This window comes from Gekko japonicus, unplaced genomic scaffold (assembly GCF_001447785.1).
Source record: "Gekko japonicus isolate JY-2015 unplaced genomic scaffold, Gekko_japonicus_V1.1 scaffold159, whole genome shotgun sequence".
NCBI classification, from domain to species: domain Eukaryota; kingdom Metazoa; phylum Chordata; class Lepidosauria; order Squamata; family Gekkonidae; genus Gekko; species Gekko japonicus.
The window spans coordinates 555,138-574,758 of NW_015169177.1; the positions used below are offsets into that span (position 1 = coordinate 555,138).

The 19,621-nt window shown below is 42.6% G+C and overlaps 1 protein-coding gene across 1 annotated transcript in view; it reads right to left on the reverse strand.

Moving 5' to 3' along the window:
* Positions 1-442: 442 nt before the first annotated feature.
* The window catches only part of MET (MET proto-oncogene, receptor tyrosine kinase), a 112,157-nt gene continuing 92,978 nt past the window's right edge, over positions 443-19,621 (reverse strand). The window contains exons 15-21 of the mRNA XM_015416013.1: positions 16,306-16,536; positions 14,312-14,392; positions 13,343-13,524; positions 6,753-6,862; positions 2,706-2,871; positions 1,743-1,879; positions 443-1,383 (exon numbers count right to left, since the gene is read on the reverse strand). Of these exons, the coding sequence (XP_015271499.1) occupies positions 1,173-1,383; positions 1,743-1,879; positions 2,706-2,871; positions 6,753-6,862; positions 13,343-13,524; positions 14,312-14,392; positions 16,306-16,536 (1,118 nt within the window). The 3' untranslated portion in view covers positions 443-1,172. The remainder of the gene's footprint in view (positions 1,384-1,742; positions 1,880-2,705; positions 2,872-6,752; positions 6,863-13,342; positions 13,525-14,311; positions 14,393-16,305; positions 16,537-19,621) is intronic.

The window sequence follows — 19,621 nt, forward strand, 5'->3', positions numbered from 1 at the left end:
ATAAAAATTTTCCCATATAAAAATAGAATGCTTTGAAAGGATTTACACCAACAAAACTAGCTATTTGCCTACACCAGACAGTCTATACAGTAGTATGCACAGAATTCCACAGGAACAGAAATTGAAACATGACGCTCAATCTAACATTAAGAGCATGGTTGCGTGTTTGTTCCAAAACCTACATCTCTCTTTAAAATCCCTCTTTATTTTGGTCATGTCAGAACTGCAGAACCAGCTGAATGCAACAAACAGCTATCAGCTGCATCACATTCAATTCTTGATGTTGCTATCCACTTGTGTATGGCATTGCCCAGATGAGCAACAATCACACAGTGCTGCACTTCTTTTGGTTCTGAGTTGGCCGAACTCATCCTTTTGTTTCTTCAGCTGTAACTCTTCCTTTGAACCACATATACACATGGCTACTAAATCTAGTTCAGCTGCCTAGCTGCCCACTCTGACCTTCTGAATTGTTTAACTATGATTTCTTAATCTACATTCTGGAATGCTAATGATCACTCTTTGGCCTACTGGTTTAATAGGCATTCTCCACCATGATGCTGGATGGAAATATTCTATTCACTATTTGCAGTGCCTTTGATTCTGTAAAGCTGCTGCAATAATTTCATCATGTAATAAAACTGTGACTCAGAATTCTAAATTGTTTTTAAAACCAATCACAAAAGTGGTTATTCTCCCAGACAACCAAGAAAATGATTTTCGAACAGCCAAGACTGATAGAGCAAGCAAAGCAAATCTCATGAAATACAGATGAGAATTTTTTTTGCAATCCTGGAATAGTCATTATCTGGCTTGGCACTTATGCAACAACAACAAAAAATGCTGACTTCAGGCAGCAATAGTGATAATTCATCCTCTAGTGCCTGGCACTCTGCATTACTGATGACTCTCTGAATTCATCAGCTGTACACGATATAATTTATAACACCAGCTGGATTGCTCACAAAGCTGGCAAGAGATAAGATGTTGTGGTAACAGTGGACAGTACAGACTGCTGTAGCTTTCAGCAATGTAGAATTGCCTCCTTGAAATAGTGCAATTTGTATGATGTACACGACAGTGCTTTTACACAAACCAGGTGGCAAAAAAAGTAGTTGGCAATCATTGAGGGTTTTTCTTCCTCCCCTGGTTGTATAGTAAAATATATCTGGTCATGTATCTGAATCCCTATCAATGTTGTCTTGGGATGACAGAAGAGAAGGATAAGGTGCAATGCATTTCACGTTGACATAGGTAGCGTTCACGTGAACATAATGTTCCCCAATGAAAGTGGCGAAGATGGTTGATATATCTGAAACTAGCTCAGAGAATGCTGGCCGTAGTTCAGGTTTGGGATGCCAACATTTAAGCATGACTTTGTACCTGCAGTTGAAAGAGGGGAAAAAAATTAGTTTTTATCTTTAAAACTTTTGGTTGGCTCACTATTTTTACATTTATATCCTGCTTTTCTACTACAAAGTTCTCAAAGTAGCTTAGAAGACTTATAAAAACAGAACATTTCTTGCCTCTCCCTTCTGATTCCCAGTCTTTTAGCTTCTCTATCTGAGCAATTGTTCTACCTGCTCCTCCAGGGAAAAGCCAGGTCTTGCTCTACCACTCGTATTGGGCAGGTAGTTGCCTGGATAGTACCCTCCTTCTCTGTCTCTCTGCTCTTTCACAGGAGCCCTTTGGCTACAGTGATTCAGCTGTCGCATCACTGGCAATATCTTGCATTTACTTACAGTGGGTCTGGGCAATATTCAGGCTGTAGGAGTCTTCTTCCTTGCAGCAAATAAACAGTGATATCAAAAGAGTTGACATCTGGGTAGGGTGGGGCCCCTCTTGTCATCAGCTCCCAAAGTAATACTCCAAAGGACCACTGACAAAAGCAAAGGAAAACTGCATCACACAATTGGAGAGATTAAGGGCGAGAAAATGTCTTACAACAAACATTTTCAGAACAGGCTGCTTCATTCCGAGCATGGTAATGAAATGCTGCAATGAACATAAGAGCCAAGAAAAAAAACAAACCAGAAGGCTTGAAAAATACATTTGCTGCTTGTTTGGTAGGTATGAACTCCAGCAGGTGTTTATGCCAACAAAAATTGTGCAAGAGTAGAATATACATGGTACACTATTTTATTTTTTTTAAATATGGTGGGTTATTTTTAAAATACAGTCTCAAACTGCAGTCAAGCAGTTGCAGGCTGGAGAAAGAAGCCAATGGAACAGGCACATAAAAAATTGTGTACACAGGATCGCAGCTGTGCAGCAGTCCAACATAGACTAATTCTGCTTCAAACAGAAAGCTTTTAGGCTTGGAAAAGAGAAAGGGACTTGTTCAAGTTAAGTTGACCTAACTTCAAAGTTAGGGCACAAGCTTTCCTTTCAGATATGCAACTGGAGGGTGACTGAAATCAGTCACAAATTTATTACTGATTTTGCAGGTAGGGTATGTTCTAGAAATTTCACAATCTCAGCTAGGATTATCTGTAGTTTTAAGAAGCAGACAAAAGAAAAATAGGTGGAAAATCTAGTTTCATTTGTTTTACAAACTAGAAGAGCTGAAGCTTTGTTTTGATTTTAGATTCGATGTTTTGCATTAATCTACCACATCCTTTCTTTTTTCCCCTTAAATACTTCCAGGAATGTCTTGAAATGTGAAAAGTCAGCAAGAGCAGCATAAATAATTATAGGCACATTACCACATCTGACTTTGTAGTGAACTTCTGAGTTTGCAAACTTTCTAAGGCCATCCATTTTACTGGCAGTTTGGCTCCCGTTTTATTGTGTACGCTGTAGTACTCTTTATCATAGACATCTCGAGCGAGGCCAAAATCAGCAACCTTGACAGTGAATTTTTCATCCAGCCTAGGAGAAAAAAAATGACACCCCCCAAATTATCTGGAGCTGAGAAGACACAATTTACATCGTCCTTGAATATTTTAGGGCCTTTATGATATCTCTGAAACCAGAGTGTTTGAAGATACATCATCTTTTAACAAGGCTGGAGAACTACTGTAGTGTGTGAAATATTAATACCAAACAGGAAAAAATACCAACTCTACTGTGCTCTTATTGTCATTTTTAAAACAGCAGCTGCACTTGTTTAACAACAAAACCACAGTGAACCCATATGCGGAAATCTTTAACAGTAGATGCCCCAGTGTCTTTTGAAGTCTCTCAGACTTATGAAACCATTATCCTGCACATTGAAAGGAATGCAAGTGAGGACAAGTATGGACAATGTCCATTCTTATCAGTATGGCTGGCACCATGAATGTTTTTAGCTACTGTCTTGTTAAATGTTCTCTTATTTTACCTCCTGTCTCAATGTGGGAAGAACTGGTCAGGAACAATGGTGGGCTCATATCAAAAGAGACAACCATAGTCCAACCCACTCTGCAGCACACTGAATGTGGGCTGAGCTGGATGTCGGGTTCATGGAGTTGATCACACCACCATAAGCCCGTCATGGCCCAGCTGTATAGTAGTTTCTTGCTGGTCAAACAAATGCTCACCAGTAAGGCTTCCAATAGGTAGGATCTTAAAGAAAATAGAAGTCTAGTGGTGCCGTAGACTAACAACATTTATTTCAACATGGGCTTTTGTGAGTCAGTGCTCACATCTTCACATGTGAGCCACAGTTAAAACTTAAGAGCTGAGATTAAATTCGAACAAGGAAATTCCAGATAACTTGCAAGTGCCTCCACTATGCTATGTGCCATTGGTTCCTTTTGAATTGATGTACTGTAGACAAATGGTATGGGGAGAGGCCTAAACCTTTTTCCTCGTTGAGGTCGGTTCCATTATCTCAGGTCCTCATTCAATGTAATTAAACATAAAAAGATTTGTAATTAAAGATGCCAGGCTGGCCATTACAAAGGCTAGGGCTTTTTCAGTGGTGGCTCCACACTAGTGGAATGAGCTCCCGGAGGACATCAGGGCCCTGCGGGACCTTTTACAGTTCCGCAGGGTCTGTAAAACGGAGCTCTTCCACCAGGTCTTCAATTAGGAGCCACCAATGACAACCTTTGTAAACTGAACATACTACAGCCCAACGTGACAACGTTGGACATGGCCTCTCCCCATTGGACCATGTACAGAAATTCCCGCCATCTGTATATTAGCACTTTATGTAACTGTTCTTATTGTAATTTTATTGTATTTATTAGTTTTACTCCATTTTAACTTGTGTAAGCCGCCTTGAGCCAGTTTACACCGGCAAGACGGGATATAAATTGAAAGTAAATAAATAAAAATAAATAAAATAATTGGCAACTGGCAGCTGCATGCTTTTATGTGCTCAGCCTAGATTGATAATATGGAGCTGTGAGACTGACATGCTGCATAAACACTTATGAAACCTTGAAAAAATCTACACCCTCACATTCAAAGCAATAGTTGCTTTCTTGTGCTAATATAAATCAAACATCAATAATCCAAAACATAAATTCCATTAATTAATGTTAGCTAATTAATTAATCACTGTACCCATCAGTCACTGTGTTAACTAAACTGTTGGATCATCCAGCCACTAATAAGATTCTGTGCATAATTTTTGTTTATTACATTCTTATATGACCAAGGTCAAAGAAAAACTAAGGCAGAGCTATGTAAATAAAAACCAACTATCAAACAATCTTTTGTTTGTTTTCCCTCATGATTCCATGGTGTTTGTTTCTTTGAAATGAGGTAATGTAAAAAAGAAATGAAGTTTATAATTAATTCAGCATAAGGAAGCTAAAAGGCAAATTATGACAGTAATGGTTTAGTATTTGAAAAACTATTTGATGGTTGAACCATGAGAATGACAGTCATGCTTTTGTTTCCCCCACGGTTCAGTGGCACCAAAGCTTTGGAACTCCCAACCTAGGAAGATTCCTCTGTCTCCCTCTGTTGTTATTGTCGCCAGTGGGTAAATACTTTTTTGTTTTGTTTCGTGTACCCACAATAACTGTTGTTGGCTCTCCTCCCTCATTTTTATTAGTAGGTCTGCTCTGGCTTGCAGGTGTCCATGGTTTGGGCCTTCCTGCAGATACCATCATCTCTTTCAAGGCTGGATTTAAGAACGAGGTCATTAATTAATCACAAGCCACTGTGCTCAGCTGTATAATCAAATGGGAGGGGGGAATTAGGGGCAGACATTGAAATCCTCTGGAAAGTTCCATCAAAAGGGATTCCTGATTGGATCCAAAGGACCACCTGATGCCAGATGGCAAAAAGCTATAATAAGAATACAGACCAAAGGGAAGCCATGCTAGTATGCTTTGACATGCTATACTACATCATGATGGACTGCAACATACAGAATGCTTTAGGCTACTGCTTGAATTCTTATGCTGCAAGAAGGTGTCCAATCGAACACGAAGTACTAAATGCATTAAATAGAAAAGTTACCTTTTTTATTTCTTTGTTGCTAAGCTATAGAGACTGTACAGAATAGTGATATCTTTTCTAAAAAACTTCTGAATAAACTTTTATACATTTTGACAAAGGTCTATTTTATTTGTGTACATTTAATCTTTAGGACTCATGGGGCTGGGTGCTGCTCAGGCAAGAAGGAGTGGTGACCCAGGGGGACCCCGGCTTGGGTCTCTGACATAATGTTTTGACATTCATTTCCTCAGGAACCCTATTTCGGTGGAAAGGTGGCACAGAAATGTTTTAGATAAATAATAATAATAAATTATTACAGACAAACACAGGTCCTTGCCTAGACTGCCTCAATCCCAAGCTGCCTCTGGGATCATGAGAAGATCATTCATTCCTATGTTAGAACTAAGAAACCACCCTTGCTTTCATCAGTTCCTCTATAATTATTTTCAAGAGAATAGCTCATGATTTTAAAAAGGTGTCAAACAAGACTATGAATTAAAACAAAACAAAAAAGCCTCTGTGGATTGTTCAGAAGTAATGAAATTTCAGGAAGGGCATAGAGAAAGTCTTAAAGAATGCAGTCAAGACCATAGGAAAGATGGGTTTTTATACCAGAGTTGCTAGAACAGCAGAAAAGATGTAGAACAAATTTCAATGGGAAACTTCTATGCAGAAGAAAAGTCTAAAAGTCTTTGTGAAGCTCAGCTGGACTGGGCATACCAATTAGGGATGGGCATGAACCGGGAAAATGTGGTTCATCTCAGTTTGTGGTCAAATCGCAAACCGAACTGAATGGTTTGTTTGCGAACCCAACAGGTTCATTGCCCGCAAACTCTGTTGAAAGGCGACCACAGTCCTTTTTAACAGGGTTTGCAGAAAGCCTGAAAAACAGCTGAGCGATCGGGAGCAGCCTGCTCCTTCCTGCTCCACAGTTTTTTGGGCTTTCTACTGCAGTCCCTTTAAAGTTTAAATGGACTGCACAAGACAACCCAAAACAGCTGAGCAGCAGGAGCACCTCCCCACCTCTCAGCTGTTTTTGTGGCTTTCGCAGGAACAGAAAGCAGGGATTTAAATTCCTGCTTTCGGCTCTATCCATGAACCACCACAAACTGCTTTAAAAGGAACTTCAGTTTGCGAACCATGAACTGGGTAAAATTCATGACGAATTCTGCTTTGTGATTTGGTTCGTGCCCATCCCTAATGCCGATTACATACATGGAACGCAATGGTCCTGAGACCACCAGGTGCAAACCTCTATGTTCCACAACATGAGTAATAAAGTAATGCCATACAAAAGTGGAATGTTCTCTCATCCAGTATTCACCGAGACATCATTTTACAGATAGCATGGAAATTGGTTGACATATACTTACATGCAATTTCTTGCTGCCAAGTCTCTATGGACAAATTTCTTGCTTGCAAGGTATTTCATCCCCTTTGCCACTTGCAGGCCAAAGCCAATCAAATCTTTTACTGTTGGATTCTGTAAAACATAATGGCAATTACAGTATTGTAATATAGCAGAATTAATTTATCTGACAAAATTCAAGTGATAAGGTTAGCCTTTGTTTTTAGTATTGATAAGTTCTATTCATTTATGCAATATATTTATATTTTCAATTCTCTTTTAACATACCCGAGGCAGCTATGCCTTTGCTTTTATCACAAGTTCTTGTATTGTGAGAAAAGGAGAAAAGTACTTCTTTCTCTACCTAGAATGAGACTCCCTTTCTCTCTCTCCTACTACAGCCCAAAATGTCCCTGAAACACTACTTCTAGTGCCTGGAGACTCCCGAGGACAGCATGAAAGGGAAGTGTGTACCGCAACAGGGGGGAATTGGTGAAAATCTTCCCTCCTTCCATTTGCAGAAATCCTCCATATATCCAGCCCAATTTTCTGAAAACCTTCAAGAGAAGTTTAGAGGAGGAAAAAATGGGGTTAAGCTAAGACACCCTTTACTTAATTACAATATTAGTATGTGTCATGATCTGTGCAGGACTGGGAGCATGGCCTAGTGTGGCCTGGTCCCAGGAGAGACCTGCATGGCATTGAGCAGACAGCCTACAGTCCCCATAAGGCTTAGCAACGGGCTATAGCCAATCAGAGAGGCAGATTCTGTGAGGAGACTGTGAACTGTGGGAGGAGGGTCGGTCTTAGCCGTTAACTGAGGAAAAACAGGGTGTTCTTTCGGGTCTCTCTCTGCGGCCTGGTCTCACTGTGGGGACAGGCTGGTCTGGGAGAGAGGAAGATCTCCACTGGGCTCAGCGTGAATGCTAGGTAGGCTGGGGGCCTGGAAGTAGAACAGGTAGCTGTGTTAGTTTATGTTTATTTTGCCTTGTCTTGTTTTCCCTGCCCCAGAGTTGTTTTAATAAACCCTTCTGTTAAATTATTTTCTCTGCCTGGGTCAATCACGCCTGTGTGTTCTCGGCTAAAACAAGGGGCATTTTGCATGGGCTTGAGAGGGTACCCTGGGCCTTCACAACAGGGACCATAAGTCCAGGGTGGTGGTGGCGGAAGGTGGAGACCCCCTGGGGTCATGACAGTATGTTACAATCATATGAAGTATACTGAGAAACATCAGCTGAAGCTAACTCATGAAGCTAAGCTGAAAGAGGGCCAGGGCCACTTTACCACCCCATTAAACTTTCCAGATTGCTCCTAGGATATATTTGAAATTTGTGGGCAGGCAACACCAATTTGGTACACCGCTTAAATGTAACCATCACAACAAATTGTGGTTAGATCAAAGACTTCCTAAACCAGTTAGCTTTCAATGTTCTTTTGTGTACAAAAGGAATGCACAAGCCACAAACTCATTCCTGTACAGTCTGGGTAGAAAGTTAATGAATGACAATTCTAAAGCTGGAAAAATATTTCTTGGTAGAGTAAACACTGTCCTCTATTTACTGTAACTAACCTTAGACCCCACCTCTTAGAGATAGCTTCCTGAGTCAATAGTAGAAAGGGAAAAAAATTAGGGAGACAAAAGAATTCTGGAAAATGATTTTGTGACATTTGTGCTAAAGAAAGCTTAGCAGATGAATAGGTATTGAATGATAACAGCTTTGATGAACACTGGAGGATGAAATAATTTCTTGTCTGGAAAACAACATTAAAGTACAAGGAATCAAGCAATTCTCACAGATGATTGACAACAATTTTCTTGGCCTTGCATATTCTTTCACAGGGAAAAGAGAGGCTCAAAAGCGGAATGTAAAAGTGGACTGACTACCATCAGTCAATATAGCTGGTTGGTCTGAGGCTTCTGTGGAGACCATCAGTTAAGAACAATGACCAGATTGGACATTCCAGTGCTCGTGGGGAGGAGAAAGTACAACAGTGGGACCAAACATGAATATAAAGGAAGGGGCTCGAGATGCAAAAAAGCTTGACCCCCTTCCAGCTTGTGTCCCATCCCAACGGTTGCAGGCAGTGGGACTGGGATAAATAACCCTCCTCCGACATTGGTGTTGTGCAACGCCAGGTCCATAAATAATAAGACCATGGTCCTTCAGGACTTCCTGATAGAGCAGAGAGTGGACCTGGCGTGCACAACTAAGACCTGGGTGCAAGAAGGGGAGACAGTAGCTGTCTCCCAACTGGCTCCTCCCTGGTTCTTGGTCCTTCACTAATCATGAACTAGAGGGAGGTGTGGCTCTGCTCATCCAGGAGGCTTACTCCTTTAGGGTGCTCCTGCTACTGAAGAGCCCCCACCATAGATACAGGAAGCCATGGAGACATTGGCTATTTGGCTGGTATACCATCTGCCCAATGCACTGGCCAATGCCCTGCCATCCCTGGTGGAGACCATATCAGGCTGGGCAGTGGAGCACCCTAGACTAATAGTCTTGAGTGACTTCAATGTCCATGCTGAGGACGCGACCTCCACACAAGCAACAGACTTAGTGTCGTCCATGGTGGAGCTAGGAATCACCCAATATATTATGGCTCCCACCCATCAGGCGGGGCACACGCTGAATTTGATCTTCACGGCGGGGGTTACAGTGCAGGGGATTACTGCTCAGGTAGTGCCATGGTTGGACCACTATGCCTTAAATGCCCATGTGAACATACCACCCCAAACCTGTTTGGGCGGCGAGTGTATTTTAGCTTGCCCGGGGAGTCAAATGGACCCAGGATGGTTTCAGATGGGTCTGCGGGATCCTATGTCCCCTGGCGGTTCATTGGATGAGCTTGTGGCAGACTTTCTGCAGCCTTTCTGCAGCCATCGACGAGATTGCTCCCAGGCACCCTCTGCATCCCTGCTCCAGACTGGCTCCATGGTTTACCCCGGAGCTATGGCTGATGAAGTGGAGGCTAAGACGGCTAGAGAGGCAATGGCAGCATGCCTGTGATGAAGCTACAAGGGCATCCTATAGGTCATTTATGAGGACCTATGAGATGGCAGTCAGGGCCACTGAAAAAGAGTACTATGTGGCCTCGATTGCCTCTGCAAGCTCATGCCCAGCCCAATTATTTAGAACAATTCAATCTCTAACTACTCTGCCTCAAGGTAGACCAAATGCTAGAGAATTGGAGACTGGCTGTGAGGCTTTTGCAAACTATTGGCCAGTCTCTAACTTGTCCTATTTGGGCAAGATCATTGAGAGAGTGGTGGCAATTCAGTTGCAGAGCTTTCTGGATGATGCTAATATATTGGACCCATTTTAGTCTGGCTTTCATCCAGGTCATGGGACTGAAATGGCACCGGTTGCCCTCATGGATGACCACTGGAGGCATCTGGATTTGGGTGGATTGGTGGTACTGGTGTTGTTAGACCCATTGGCGGCGTTCAACATGGTCAACCACCAGTTACTGATCCACTTGTTGGCACTGGGATTCAGGGGTCTGCCTTATAGTGGCTCTCCTCTTTCCTACAAGGTCAGGGACAAAGGGTGGCAGAAGGGAAGCAGCTGTTTCAAAGGCACCTGCTGGTTTGTGGAGTGCCACAAGGGGCTTTTCTCTCCCCGATGTTATTTAACATCTATATGCGTCCCCTTGCCCAGATTGCCTGGAGGCATGGGCTGGGATGTTACCAGTATGCGGATGACACCCAGCTCTATCTGTTGTTGGGCAGCCAGTCTGACTCAAGACCGGAAGATCTAGACCTGGTGTTACAGGCCATGGCTGGGTGGCTCAGGCTGAGCCGACTGAAACTGAATCTGACAAAGATGGAGGTCCTGTGCCCGGATCGGAGCAGTTCGGGGTTAGGGATCCCACTCACGACCTTCGATGGGGTGCTGTTGGTACCAGTGTTGGAGGTTAGGAGCTTGGTAGCGCTCTTGGATGCCTCCTTGACAATGGAAGTCCAGGTAGCAGTCACTGCCAAGTCGGCCTTTTATCATCTTCAGCTGATTAGGCAGTTGGTTCCCTTCCTCGAACGCGATGACCTGGCAACAGTGATCCATACGATGGTGACCTCGAGATTAGGAACAAGCAACAAACGGGGGGAAAGTGGTAGAAAACCCACTAAAATAGTCTTCATGGGAATTGAGGGCTAGTGCCAATACTAATTGATAAAGTTCCTCATCAAAGGCTCCTAAGTAAGCTCAAAAATCATGGGATAAAAGGAGAAGTCTTTTTATGGATCAAAAACTGGCTAATTAATAGAAAACAGAGAGTATAAATGGGCAATTTTCTCAGTGGAGGGTGGTAAGCAGTGGGGTACCGCAGGGATCAGTACTTGGTCCACTGCTTTTTAACTTGTTCATTAATGATTTGGAGTTGGGAGTAAGCAGTGAAGTGGCTAAATTTGCGGATGATACAAAGTTGTTCAAGGTGGTGAAAACCAGTGAGGATTGTGAGGCACTCCAAAGGGATCTGTCAAAGATGGGCGAGTGGGCGTCAACATGGCAAATGGGGTTCAATGTGGCCAAGTGCAAGGTGATGCACATTGGAGCCAAAAATCCTAAATATAAATACACATTGATGGGGTCTGAACTGGCAGAGACAGATCAAGAGAGAGATCTTGGAGTTGTAGTAGATAACTCACTGAAAATGTCAAGACAGTGTGTGACTGCAATAAAGAAGGCCAATGCTATGCTGGGGATTATTAGGAAGGGTATTGAAAACAGATCAGCCAATATAATAATGCCCCTATATAAATCAATGGTGAGACCTCATTTGGAATACTGTGTGCAGTTCTGGGCACCACACCTTAAAAAGGATATTATAGCTTTGGAAAAAGTGCAGAAAAGGGCAACTCGAATGATAAAAGGGTTGGAACACTTTCCCTATGAGGAAAGGTTAAAGCGCTTAGGGCTCTTTAGCTTGGAGAAAAGACGACTGAGGGGTGACATGATCGAGGTTTATAAGATTATGCATGGGAAAGAGCAGGTAAAGAAAGAGGTACTTTTCTCCCTTTCTCACAATACAAGAACTCGTGGGCACTCCATGAAACTGCAGCTATTAGCCACAAGGTATAGATAGGGGCTCTGGGGCAAGTGATGCTCTGTCTTCTTGGTGCTTGGGGGGGGTCAACAGTGGAAGGGCTTCTAATATCCTGGCCCCACTGGTGGACCTCCTGATGGCACCTGGTATTTTTGGCCACTGTGTGACAGTGTTGGACTGGATGGGCCTGATCCAACATTGGCGTCTCTTATGCTCTTATGTAATTGTAGCAAACCTTGAGAAGGTGCTTCTAGAAATCAAAAAGGTGCAATTTCAAACTATCAAATATTATGACACAATATAAGTTGTTCTGCTTCTGATGAAGTTTTGACACGAAACCAAGCGAAAGCTGGCTGCTTTGTAAACTTGAAACTTGAACTTAACTTGAAACTTGAACTTGTAAAAAACTTACCTGTAATGGATTAGCAATATTCTAATCATTGTTCTGGCTAGCAACACTGCTATTGGCATTGTTCTATTATATAGCACTGAGATATTGTATTGTTATGGTTAATATACCTTGCATATACATTTTGTAAATTTTGATATAGTATCTAAATATATAAGTGACTGTATTTGCGTACATGTCTAAGTGTTTTAGTGGGTTTTCTACCACTTTTCCCCAGTTGCTTGTTCTTTGTCTTAGTACTGGGAGGTCTATTTTTCTTGTTTGGGTTATTGATTGACTAGCACCTTGAGATTAGACCACTACATGGGGCTGCCCATGTCCCAAATCCGGAAGCTACCTCTGATGCAGAATGCGGCAGCCAGGCTGTTATTGGGTCTCCCATTGTGGGAACACATTCAACCTGTGCTGAAAGCACTGCACTGACTATCTATAGCATACCGGGTTTGCTTCAAGGTGCTGGTTCTTACCTATAAAGCCCTATATGGCCAGCGGCCTGCATACCTGAGGGACTGCCTTTCCCCATATGTTCCCCAGAGAGCACTGCATTCTAGATCTCAAAATCTCCTCACTCTTCCTGGCCTCAAAGATATCAGGCTGACCATGACCAGAGCCAGAGCTTTCTTGGCAACAGCACCTCTTTGGTGGAATGAGCTCTCTGAATGACATCAGGGCCCCGCAGGATTTACCACAATTTTGCAGGGCCTGCAAGATGGAGCTCTTCCGCCAAGCGTTCGAGCAAACGGGTTAAATAACACTAACTGAGTAAGATAGGCCCCTTAATCCATCTTGGCTGCTTGTTCTACATTTCTTCACTTATACGGAGAAATGATGTATACAGGAACCAAATTACCAGCCATACAACTAGCGCTGACCCTATGGCGACTGATTAGAATTGTTCCTGCCATCCTACCATACATAACACCTTATATTTTTGACATTACTATGTTTTTACAGTTATTGTTTTAATGTTTTATTGCCAAATGGCCTTGTAAGCCGCCCTGAGCCTCCTTTGGCAGGGAGGGTGGGGTATAAAATCAACTAAATAAATAAATACATTCACATTTATAAATTATGACATCAATCAATTAATGTTTTCAAGTGAACGTAACTGTGGTTACATATATGGGATGACTGTCAATGAAGGGGCCCAGGAATGTACATACGTGCGTCTCATTCCTAATGAAGTTTCGAAGATCTCCATGTTTCATGTATGGAAGCACCACCAATGGAGACCCTTCATTGGGCAAGCAAATTCCAAGCAGTGATAGGACATTGGGGTGAGTGAAATCTTTCATTATGATCCCTTCTTTCAGAAATTGGGCTACTTCATCCAAGTCTGTAATCCCTGAGAAATCCAGTAGCAAAACCAAATCAAAAAGTATCAACATTTCATATCATCCACATTAGAACTTGTCTGAAACTTGCAGGATGCTTACAAATCTGTCATTCCCTCCATTCAAAGTTCAATAAACTCAGTTAACGTATAGTTTGTAAAAGCTGGATAAGGGCTCCTTTCAAAATTATATACAGCAAGTCTACTCAGGAAAGGGAAATTATGAAGTTCTTACAGGATTGAGCACTCCACTTCCACAGCCAAATGAACTGGAAATGTCATTCGCTCTGCCAAACATTTGTCATTGCCAGAATATACTGAACATATTCACAATTTACATCTGAAGTTCCAGCACTTTTTCTTTTTTATATTTCACTGCCCTTCCTTTTTTATCTGCTAGGCACAATAAATAGAAACATCCCAATGTAAAGCCAGGGAGAGGGTCATTATGGGTGTGTGCCAACTTGCTCCTGCTGTTTTCCAACTGCCTCACTCATAAAAAGCAAACATAAAACAGCCTGGTGGCATGTAAAATGATACTGCTGCAGTTTCTTTCTTGCCTTTAATCTTATATTTGTCAGAGGGGGAAGGAAGGATGCAAACATTCTTTCACAGAAGACACAGCAAGGCAAATACATCCTTAGTGGAGCTTTTTCCAAGCTCTGGTGAAGTCCCCCACTGGAAAGTGGCCCCCATTCAACTGGTGAAATCGCAGCTCTGTACTACACATCTGTATAAATTGCCTCTGGTTTCTCTGAAATCGGTTAGGCATTTGCTACAAAAGATTATTGTGACTCACTATTCAAGGACTTCACAGCACAATGAATTTTGTTGTCATCAGTATCCAGCAAAGTCCCATGATAGACACACCCAAAGTGTCCTGCAAAAAGAACACATAAGATTAGCTTTATTTCCCATCATGGGTTAACCAAGTCACTGTAGAACAGTGATACTCATTCAGTGGCTGGGCCCACCTGGGGCTCTGTGACCTGCCATCTGTGGCTCTCCTGAGCACTGTGTTGCAATTTGGCAACCTGCCCCATGTTTCAGGAAAGTGGGGAAAATCCTTGCCCGGTGAAGCTTGTGTTTCTCAGGTGGTTTCCACCTCGAAACAGCCACTGCTAGAGTAACAGCTAAGCTGCAATCCTCCCTAGAATGTAGGTCTCATGCCTGGGACAGAAATAAAGCTGGCTCTTTTGGATGATGGTAATTGCTGCGGCCAGTGCTGTACACTATGTCACCTTTCAGACAATGCTAATATATATGGCTTGGCAACAACAGATCAACTAATAGTAGATCAGGATGAATGGAAGGAAGTGTTTTCACACACTTATAGAATTCACTGCCACAAGATATCATGATGACCACTAGCCTTGATGGCTTTAAAAAGAGGTTGGACAAATTTATGAAGGGTGAATATATCAGCCTCTATTAACAATGATGTTCAGAGACAAAATACCTCTGAATACCAGATAGTGGGAACAAACAGAGGAGACCAATTGCCACATCAGTGCCTGTATGCTTCCCAGAAGCATCTAATTGGTTACTATTGGAAACAGGATGCTGAATTACATAGACCTTTGATCTGATCCAGCAAGATTTTCTTGAGTTAACAATACTAAAACTATTTTTCAGTGTCACAGCCTCAACTGGCTAGAATATATAGATTTCAAGACATGTTTGCCAGTATTCTTGAACAGTCTTTTGTTGTAAACAGCCACTCATCCTGTTGCTAATGCCAAGTAATAATTGCTTCCTAGTTAACCATGCAAGGTTATTTTAGGCTAAAAAAATGACTACCGTAAATAGATGTGGAGAGACAAGGGAGTAAAATTTGTTGTGGAATAGTATTATGTGTTATTCAGTTCCCAGTTATATAGTGATTCGCAAGACTACACTAAATATCTACCAGAAATGTACCTCAATTGGCTAAAGGAACAGATCTTGGAGACCAGATGACCAGACACAGATAAAATAATAGTTAGTGGCTATAAACTACTGTTGTAACGTCAACTGCTGCTCCTACAATCTAAAGAGGATGGTCAGCTTTGAACCTCTCAGTGGAAACATATCAAATGTGGTTGTTCTGCTTTGTAGTTTTTGCCGGAAGCCTTGGCATATTCACGAACAGGAACTAGAATCTTGTCATGCTTCTAAATGGAAACATTGGCTCATTCTCAGAGAATGGTTTAAAAGGCCTGTGATACGGTATTCAACAAATACACCAAGTGCCTGGCTGTGATGTGAGCAGGTTGAATTATGCTCTGGGAACCGTATATATAAGCCCTTCTGAGCTCTTTGGAGAAGGAAGAAGAAAAGTTCTCGAAGATGCAGAAGTACTATTGACAAATGACAATTCTAGACCCACAGGGAACTGGCATCACTTGAACACAAAAGAGTCATGCTGAGAAAAATCATTCTCTGTGGGCTTCAGCTCCAAGGACACTGACTTGAGAATAGTCCACATATTTCATCTCTACAGGAATACATAAAACATCAAGCTGTTGAAATTCATGAGTATGCTTAGCCCAACCATATTAACACTTTCTTCTTCTATACATTTTTTAAAAAGAGTACAAACCCCTTCCCTGCCCAATGTTTGGGATCTGTAAAATGCTATAATATAGATCTGTGTAATGCAAGAAGGCCAAACATTAAGCCCTTACCGCAAGATGCTAAACTGCATTACACAGATGCTGGGATGCAATAGTTACTCACTTGTATAAATTCACAAAAGCATATAATGCATAGTTGTGGGGAAGTGCTGATTGCTTTGACCAGTGAAACACTTACCTCTTCCTATCACTTCACTGAAATGCACTATCAGGCTATCAGGGCCAATCACCACATGTTCAACTTCTTTGACTAAATCCGGATTTAAGGCGCTGAAGTCAATATGGACATTCGTCTGCAGCAATGGGCTGGCTAAATCAGAGTCTCCAGTAGACAAAATGGGTGATAAATCTGTGTGAGGATACTGGGCTGGCCTGCACGATCCATTCTGAGATAAAGTTGGAAACTGATCTACAAAAGGGGAAAATAGGAACTGGTTGCATCAAAAGGAAGTTTATTCATAGCAGAGTTCATTTGAGTTAGGCCTGAGCCTCAGAACAATTCCGAACCTTGGAATGCTCACTCTAACAAGAAAGAAAAGATTTGCAATGCAATCCTAAAAAGAGCTGTACCATTCTAAATCTACTGAGTTAATAGGCATAGAAAGTTGTAAATCTGTTGAGGATTGCACTGGAATGGTAAGAAAGAGCTTTCAGGCCAAACAGCACAATTCACTGAAAGGCTATAAGTCTCACACCTCTCTCTATCAAAATGCAGTTTCCCCAGCATTTGCATTTCCTACATTAGCATTTAATCATCTCAGGTTTTTACACACACAATAACACCACTCCAGATTACCACTGCCAAAGCTGACCGAGGCTGCCACAGTGAAATATAAATTTTATACAGGACTGTACTGAATGGTAAAGATCCAGTTTACTTTTTATTTTCCCAGAGTTTCTACTGATGCTATCTAGAGATACTTGGAAAATGACACATTAGCGAGAAGGAGGAAATAGCGAAGACCATCGGTTATTGTCAGATTATAATTTGGCGGGCAATTGGAAACCTGATGAATATTCCCCAAGTGCCCGTGACTCTATTTATTTAGTGGTAAATATTCAACTAGGAAAAATGGCTTGTGTGATTCATATCCTGCAGCTTTTAAAGATAACAAAGTTAGCACAGGAGATGAAATAACATTTACCCATGATTCTTTCAACACAAGAACTGCAATGTCTCACTTAGAAACAGTTTTTAATTGACTGATGGGACATTTCTTTCCTGATTTTTAGATTAATACAATCTAGAAGTATAAATATCATAAAGCAGAATGACAGTGAACCTGGAACGGTCCCACTGATGTATAAGAATAGCTACTCGGAGAAAGCTACTCAGCAAGGTTTCTTTGCAGTCCAGATTCCCATGCACATATCCTAGTGCAAAACATGAAAGCTGCAACATGTCAAGATCATGGGAGTTGCTTCACCTTATAAGTAATTTTTTCCATCACAAACCTCTCCCATATCTTATGATGCAGTAGTGATAGTGTAGGGGCATTCAAACATTTCCCATGTAGTAGCTATTGATGTCATAGCTGCTACTAAAAGAAGCAAAATCAGCCCTTTCCTTAGTTCTGGGACGTTGTCATCTTGCCAATAATTCAGAAACAGCACTACTGGTGTGAAATGGACTACGTAGCCTGTGATTAGGTATATTTGATCCAAAATTGTCTCCTGGAACTTTTTAATTTTCTCACACTCCAATTCACCTAATTTTGTCGAAGTGTAGTCTGTTGCACTGAATTACTTGAAGCGAGGGGAGTGGTTCCAAAACATGGAATATTTGACTTATTGTAATGTGGACAAGGCATGGATGTTATAAGTTATGATTTCTGGCACTGCTTATTTCTGGAATTGTATTAACTGTATTAATAAACAATTTAATAAATCAAAAATGGGGGTGAAGCTCAGAAGTGCTGTGTAAATATGCAAAGGTTTGTGAAGGGTTAAGGCTTCACAGAGCCAGACAGCTTGAGTGACAGGCTGCTCAAAGAAATTTGATTGGTTAGCAGTGGAGCAGAAAGACTTCAGAGCTGAATGCGGAAGAAAACTCAGTCTGAGTCTAGCCCTGACTGAGAAGAGTTGTGTGTTGACAGGGTTTGTGTTTAGCCCAGACGGAGAACTGGGAGGGCTGGCAGGAGGAATGGGTAGATCGGTGAAGACTACCATTTGTGCCAGAAAAAGGGATAGATCATCTAGTAATTAAGTAAGTTCCCTACCCAATTAAAGTAAGTAAGTTCCCTACCCAATTAAAAAAAAGGAGATAGCTCAAAGAGTGAAGTGATCCCTGGTGTTCAGAGACTGCCTTCTGAAACCTGAAGAGTAAGTAAAACTCAAGAAACTGTATTGGTGTGTTTAGTGAAGGGAACTGGATAGTGTATCCCTGCCTTCTGGAAACCAAAAGAGACAGTTAAGAAAGTATACTGGAGTGTTTAGGAAACACTGAAACAAAAGCCTCTCATCTTAAAGATTCTAAGACTGTATGAAAAGCTGTGCTTATACTGATTTACCTCAGAGTTCCTTATTGATTTACCTCAGACACTCTACCCCGATTTTACCTGACCTTTCCCCCTCTATGTTGAATAAAATATTTTGTTATTTTTTAAAAAAGCCTCTCGTGCCATCTCAGTAATTTAAGTTAAAGGGGTGATCTTGAACCTTCCCTCAGGTTTCTAGGCTGAGCCAATAGCAAAATATCATACTGTGACAGGGTGGGGAAGCCACAGATCTTCAGAGAAGAAGAAACTAGATAAAAAGGGCTGCTCTGTCAGAAAGGGACAAAAAAATGGAGGGAAAATTCTGCCTCTGAGGGAAGGAAGTTGGTGAGGTCATAATACGATGTTTTTATCAGACAGAGAAGAATTAATTGCAACTAGAATTGTGAACCAAGATTTGAACACTCTTGACTTCCGGTTTATGGCGGCACATTAGCAGACTCACCTCCCAGACCTCCCGGGGGTGAAGCTGCGCTCTGGCCGAAGGAGGGGATGTGCAGGCTTGCCCCCCCCGGGACCCGGCTGGCGAGAGACCAGGGCCGGCTCGCCCGCTAGGCGAACTAGGCCTTCGCCTAGAGCGCAAGCCGGCCGTCAGGGCGCAGGAGGAGAGGCGGGGCGGCCGCCGGCAGCCACTCCTCGCCGGCAGCCTGGCTGGCAAGAAGGGCAGGGGAAGGGGCCAAGGGGAGCGCTGCGCTGCCCAGGCCCGTGTGGCCAGGCAGGCAGGCAGGGAGCCAATCCCCGGGCCGCTGCTGCCGGCCCAATCAGCGCCCCCGAGGGAAATCCCGCGTGTTAAACGTGGGAATCCCCGGCGGCTGCCGCCCGGCAAGGCACTCCTCCTGGCTGACTTAGGGAAGGCGGCGGTGGCAGCCGGCGGGCCGGCCGGCGGGAGGGAGGGGTGGAGGTGAACAACAGCAGCGGCCGGGAGGGAGGGAAGCGAACAGCAGCAGTAGCAGCCGGAAGGGGTGGGGGAGGGGAGCAGCAGCAGCGCTCAAGGCCCCC